Below are 6000 nucleotides of genomic sequence, written 5' to 3'. Positions count from 1 at the left end.
CTCGACCTGGAATCCCCGCTTTGAAGAGCTCAAGTCAAGGCTCAGTCTGATAGGGAGAGACAGAATGAAAAAATTGTTTTGGAAGAGAAACAAATCTGGTATTTCTTGAACATGTAACTTATTCCTCTTGCACATACGAAGAACACACTTTGTTATATACAAATGGAGAAGGAAAGAAAAAAGATTGGGGAAAAGAGCGTTGGATGAGGTGTTGAACCAAGTGGCCGAATAATAATAAAAGCAACGCATCAACGGATGTCCAAAATCACATTGCTCTTTTTAAAGAACAAAGGATGGTTGATGACATAAACAAGTACTTGAAACAAGAAACACCTAACATGTACCTGAATCTCTTTCATCCGGCACGTTAGAGATTCTTAAGACACAAGTTGTGGCTGACCTGACCTTCAGAAAAACACCCTTAAGGGCCATTTGTTTGAGGTTAAGGTCGATTGAAGGAGAAAGGTCTCGCGCCATTGAAGACAGATCTCAGTTAAATATCCATATCTGTGGTGTAACTGTATAATATGTCTAATGGGTGCTGTGGGACACTGCTGTCAGCGTGAATAATAACCGGTGAGAGTGTGCCCCCTTGTGTTCGAGATATTCCCTGCAACAACAAAAAAGCCAACCGTGCATGCTCGTCTTTGAAATTAAACATTGAAAAGGAAATGAGTCGTGAATCTACATATGGAAAAGTCATGTAATCACAAACGGCGATAAATACTCAATTTTGATAGAATGAACAAACTTCTATTTACAAAACACATGGTGCCAAGTAAATTTGACAGACAAAGGAAAAAAGAAAATCACTTCCTCCTTCCAGATTTGCGCAGGCGTCCGATGGTGGAGGAGAACTGCAGGGCCGACCTCTCGCACAGAGAGAGAGGAGGGTCTGTGTCCGCGTCTGTGTCCGTGTCCACCGAGGGGGCAGACGCTGATGCACAGGTCGAGTTACAATGCTCCAGTGGCACATGACTTGAAACACCGTCGAGGCTGGGCACCGGCGAGGCTGGGCATGAATTTGCCACGTTGGCGTAAGCGAGGGGCCCTGCATGTCCTTCCTCATTCCCCTTCCCAAGTCCCTCCAGGTGGGCCTGGAACGTAGAGGTCTGTTGTTCCAGGGAGAGGAAACTCTCCTGCACCTTGTCAAACTGCGAGGAGAGATGTTTTTTTTTTTAGTCCTGGTGGGTCACTAAAGCTATGAACAACATTCAGCTGTTTGTCTAAGCGGCGGAATTTAGTGTACCTGCTCAATGTTGGACTGGAGCAACAGCTCTGGCCAGACGGACTCAGTGCTGCAGCTCACGCGCTTCCTTGTGTGAGCGTGACTCCACGCCAACTCCTGCCAAACAGGGCGACGGGGATTCGTGAGTGGAGACAGCCGGGGAAATGTCAGAGGGCAATTTTTCATTTCTCGAGCAGAGGATTACCTGGAGCTGTCGTGTGCCGTCCTTCAGATGAGTCTGGCAGCGCTGAAGTCTGTCCCTGTAGTCACCCAGGACCGCAAACAAATCCTTTGGCAAAAACATAGGAGTGTTACGAATAACACTCGGGGGAGCGACAAAGCAAATGTTGATGTAACCACCAATATTCAGGTTTCTAAAAAGCAAAAAGCTTATAGGCGTGGACATGAATTTGACAAGAGCCTATGTGTAATCCAATTCTATAATACCACTACCACAGAACTGCAGACGGACCTTCGCACCGGCTTACCTCTGCGTCCGTGCGGGCCGAGGCCAGGTCTCCGTGGCCTCGACCCCCCTCTTTGGTGAGCGTGACCCCAGTGTGCAGCTCCTCCAGCTGAGCCCAGAGGCCGCCCAGGCCCGACAGCATGTCCTTCACGCTGGCCTCAAAATCCCCCTGCACCTGGACCAGAGTCCGCAGTGACCTCATCCTGTCAGAGCGGAGTGTGCAACGTTAATCCAACTGAACTCAATCCTTTTGGGTTTTTCTTGTGTACAATGGACACTGCGCCTCACCTCTGCTGTAGGTAGCCACTGATGAGCTTCACTTTGTCTGTCAATACGGAGTCTCCGTCCGTCTCGTCCAGTGTCACCTCTGATCCAGGATCAGCCTTAAGTGCGTGGGACACTGACTGTCGTGGGAAAGAGAGGATTGGCAGTGCTGGGTTTAGCTTTGTGGGGTTTTTTTTTGATTGAGCAAGGACATTTAATCTGCTTCTACAAAAATGTATGCACCATGGTGACATGCAGCATCCGACACATCCGCTAAACCAAAACAGTGCCGGATTCTGCCTGCTGCATTTTAAGTCCACATTCTACACTGACACATCTGTTCTACACATGCTGCTGCCCAAACATATATATTGTATGCAATTGTAATGCCAAAACACATAAAGAAATATTGATTCTGCAATAAAGATGAAAAAACATGTCACAGAATAAAACAAAACATTCAATGATAAACCCCCAACAGAGGACAGTTATAACAATAGCGGCATTAAAAGGATGAATAGGATTTAAACCATAGAAAAGCTTTTTTTGAGGCCCAAAAAATGTAAAGTGCAATTTCTTTTCTTAAATCTGTCCCACTAGTCTGGCAAAAAAGTTAAAGCTGGTGTGGCACACACTGGAAAGACAGACGGAAAGAAAGTGTTAAAATGAATCTCCCTCGCCAGTCTGGTTAATTCAGAGTGCAGATGACAGCAGCCCAGTGATGGTGTGTGTGTGTGTGTGTGTGTGTGTGTGTGTGTGTGTGTGTGTGTGTGTGTGTGTGTGTGTGTTGCCCGGGGTGAGAATATCTGTGTATTCCTGAGTGACGTGGGATTTTCTGGAATATTCCCAAAAAAACTGATTTTACACTGATCTACTTGCAGAGAGCAACTGCAAAAACACAGGAGAAGACAGGGATTGCTGGAGGCTTCTGTGTGTGAGAGAGTGAGGTTTTTTTGTGGAGTTTTTTCAAGTGCTTTTCTCCCTCTTACCTCCAGCCTGGACAGGAGAGCCAGAATGTAGGGGATGCTGGGGTCCGGTAGGGGCTCCTGGAGGACACACAGCAGCAGGCCGTTGGCCAGGGCAAGGGCCAGAGGGACATGGAGGCCTGGGCTCCTCGACTGGGACACCCTGGACAAAATAAGGAGACCACAGTGACCATGTATTGTATTGTATTCTATTGCATATGCTAAGTTTTTTTGCGGCTGCAGTGTTTCTGGTCTCCGATCTGCCTAAAAGGGCACATGTCACATGTACTTAAAGACCTCTACTGGCCACCAAAATCAAATTCAAGTTCCTAAAAACTGCCTACAGAGCAAACTTATGGGTCTGCACCAGTCTACTTGCTACTTGAACTTGACCTTATGGGCTTTTGTTCCTTCTCAGACACTGCTTTCTTCCAAGGAACAATATCTGTCATTGTACACGAGGCAAACACAGTCCAGACTGTTCTTTTTTTGTGGTTTCCACAAAAGTGGAATGTGCCGCCAGATGCTAAAAAAGAAACTCTTCAGGACTCAACTCTTCTGAGAGCAACTCTTCTCCCAACATCCACGGTTACCACTCACGGTTTCTCATTTCTTCACCTGATCTCCTCCACTTTGTCTTAGTACCTACTTCAAGGTCTCCTACTGTATCTACTATGGCCTTAGTGTTGTCCCTCACTTTTAAGCCACTTTGGATAAAAGTGTCTGCCAAATACGGAGCTTTAATCGTTCATTTTCCCAAGATCATATTTCTGTTATCAGGAAAAAGGTTTGGTCCACACATGCAAAGAAGGTGTAACTATGAAAATAGTCCAATCTCACCACTGGATGTTTCTGTTTTCTGACACGACCTCCCGCTGTGTGCTCTGTGGAGTGTCCCCCTTGAATTGAAGCAGAGTCCATGAATAAACATATCACGATTATGAATGCAGCGACAGCATCAGGTGGGTTCCGGCTCATACGGCCGCACTCACCTGGTTCCGCCCTGGCCGCAGGCTGCACTTCAGGGCGTGAGCGCAGGCTGCCAGCACCATCCACAGTGAACACACCAACAGCAGCCTCCAGCACACACCTGACAGTGGGAGAGAGGGGTGCAGCGGCGCCTCTGCCTGGCAGACGCACCACACTACAACCACCGGAACAAGACTGTACCAACAGACCCTCGAGGGCCGCAGTGTCCTCCGCAGGGCCCGGGACCAAGATGTGAAGAGTGGCTGATCTTCAGCTGGTGTTTGATTTGAACTGCTGGAGGAAAGAGGTGACAGGGAGCGTGAGGAGGGTTTGATAAAAATGAAAGGGAAAACCATTTGCTGGCAAATGGAAATAAATTGTTATTGCAAAATACAATTTAATGTCTCTTGAGTGGCATTAAAATGATATTGTCTGCCATTCACGACTCTCGTGGTGGATTAAATCTTTGAAGACATGTTTTTATAGCGACACAACATGAGATGTAAAGTGACAGACACACAGACTTGTAATCTTTGGAAATCTTGGGACCTGGACTACCATTTTAAGATTACGTTTTTAGGTTTTAATCAGTACATTTATCACAATAGACCAGCAGAGTCATTGAGGGTTATTCCCCAAACCAGCACTGTGCAGTGTAACCGACAGTCGCCTCAGAAGTTTTTAGCTCCATGTGTAATGGTAAGCTGCTGGATGTGAACCCAGCCATCGGACCTGTCGACAGATTATCTGCCTGATGGAGCGAGAATGGCATCTGCTTTCGACAGTCTTGAGCAGACAAACGCGACTTAAGGCCATCATTTCACACCGACCTCTCCTCCCCTGCAGCAGCATGTAATCACAGACCTGCCACTCAGGAGCCGAATCAGATGAAAGGCCTGACACCGCGGGTCCACCTACCTCTGCTCGACAGGTTCTCCCTCCCCGTCGTCTTTCACTTCCTCCATCCATTTACAGTCCCGGCTCGCCCTCTCCCCACCGTCCTGTGCCCCCTTGACCTTTGGTGTGGACGACCGTCAGCCGAGGCATGGGAGCACCTCGGACAAGTAAAGAACAACCTACACCAGCTCAGTGCGACTAGACAAGCTTGCTGAACTGGTTCTACTGGAAGATTTGTTTTATCTAGGCAGCGGCTCCTTCCCTTTCCCACATTCTGACCACGCAGGAATGTGCTAAACATACTGATCACATTAGTTTGGAGGACAAGCCCTGCTCCACCCAGTGCCAGGTACACCGGGGCCACAGTCACTTCTCTACATCTGAATCACTGTAAGACACAGGTCCTCAGCTGCTTTCAGCTCACAGCGGGTGAACCACCTGTTGGAATATGAGCAGCAATAAATACATCTTTACACATGTAAGAGAGTCCTTTTCAATTCAGTTACATTCAAACGTACATCTGCGATTAACAACTGTGCGTCTCCATCATCTTTAACTACGAAGAACTTGTTTCTGTTGCTGTCATCTCATCTTGCAGTGACAACACACTGACCAGCGAAAACACATTTAACCTACAGATACCGAAAATGAGTCCAACACATTCACAATGAAGTTGAACAGAAACACGTTCAGAATTTGAATTTCCAACACATGGGAGGATATAATAATAATTTCCAATATCAATGGGAATCGCTCTACATGATCTCATAATATCCCCGATATATTTTATATTGTCTGTTGTCATAGACCAGTATAGGTGAACGAGCAACACTTTACACTGGAGGAACTTACTGTAAAATACTTAATGAAAATCTTTAAACATTACTTTCTTTGAACGACGACCACGAGTGCTTCAACATTAAGACGGTTAAGTTCCAGCACCAGTCCTGATTTGCATGCGGGCGCGTCTGTAACAAAGTCCAGGTTGCTATGACGAGGTTTGAACTCGTCCTGCTGAATAACATTCCCCTTTAGCTGAGCATGGAAATATGAGAAGTGGTCAAGGAGATGATCCCTTATGATTGTGTACTCGCACTGTTTTTGGTAGGGTAATTCATGATGTTGAACTGCTAAACCTGTTATGCTGTGTCTAAATATTTCACTTGAAACACTTAAAACATATTTTTGAACTTTCAAGTAATTTTCCCAAA

General features: G+C 46.5%; 1 protein-coding gene across 2 annotated transcripts; it reads right to left on the bottom strand.

Moving 5' to 3' along the window:
- Window positions 1-689: 689 nt before the first annotated feature.
- si:ch211-151h10.2 (uncharacterized protein LOC567699 homolog) lies at window positions 690-5100 on the bottom strand. 2 transcript variants are annotated; one of them, XM_035623187.2, is made up of 9 exons: window positions 4811-5100; window positions 3916-4186; window positions 3764-3822; window positions 2948-3086; window positions 1983-2098; window positions 1717-1897; window positions 1434-1517; window positions 1250-1345; window positions 690-1154 (listed from the first exon to the last, which is right to left on the bottom strand). In XM_035623187.2, the coding sequence occupies exons 1-9, from the start codon at window positions 4855-4857 to the stop codon at window positions 810-812; spliced, it is 1338 nt and encodes a 445-aa protein (XP_035479080.1). In that variant the 5' UTR covers window positions 4858-5100; the 3' UTR covers window positions 690-809. The 2 variants fall into 2 exon arrangements, with proteins under 2 accessions (XP_035479080.1, XP_035479081.1); XM_035623188.2 differs by having other exon boundaries at window positions 3916-4183.
- Between the last annotated feature and the right edge of the window lie 900 nt (window positions 5101-6000).

The sequence above is a fragment of the Scophthalmus maximus genome, chromosome 11, assembly GCF_022379125.1.
Source record: "Scophthalmus maximus strain ysfricsl-2021 chromosome 11, ASM2237912v1, whole genome shotgun sequence".
In the NCBI taxonomy this organism is placed as follows: Eukaryota; Metazoa; Chordata; class Actinopteri; order Pleuronectiformes; family Scophthalmidae; genus Scophthalmus; species Scophthalmus maximus.
Note: the sequence above shows the minus strand (reverse complement) of the source record. Positions and strands in the feature narration are given on the sequence as shown.

Coding starts and splice junctions, on each gene's coding strand:
- si:ch211-151h10.2 (XM_035623187.2), bottom strand. CDS start 4,857: ATGGAGGAAGTGAAAGACGACGGGGAGGGAGAACCTGTCGAGCAGAG. Junction 4,187..4,810: donor GGAGAACCTGTCGAGCAGAG/GTAGGTGGACCC, acceptor TCTTTCCTCCAG/CAGTTCAAATCAAACACCAG. Junction 3,087..3,763: donor GAAAACAGAAACATCCAGTG/GTGAGATTGGAC, acceptor TATTTTGTCCAG/GGTGTCCCAGTCGAGGAGCC.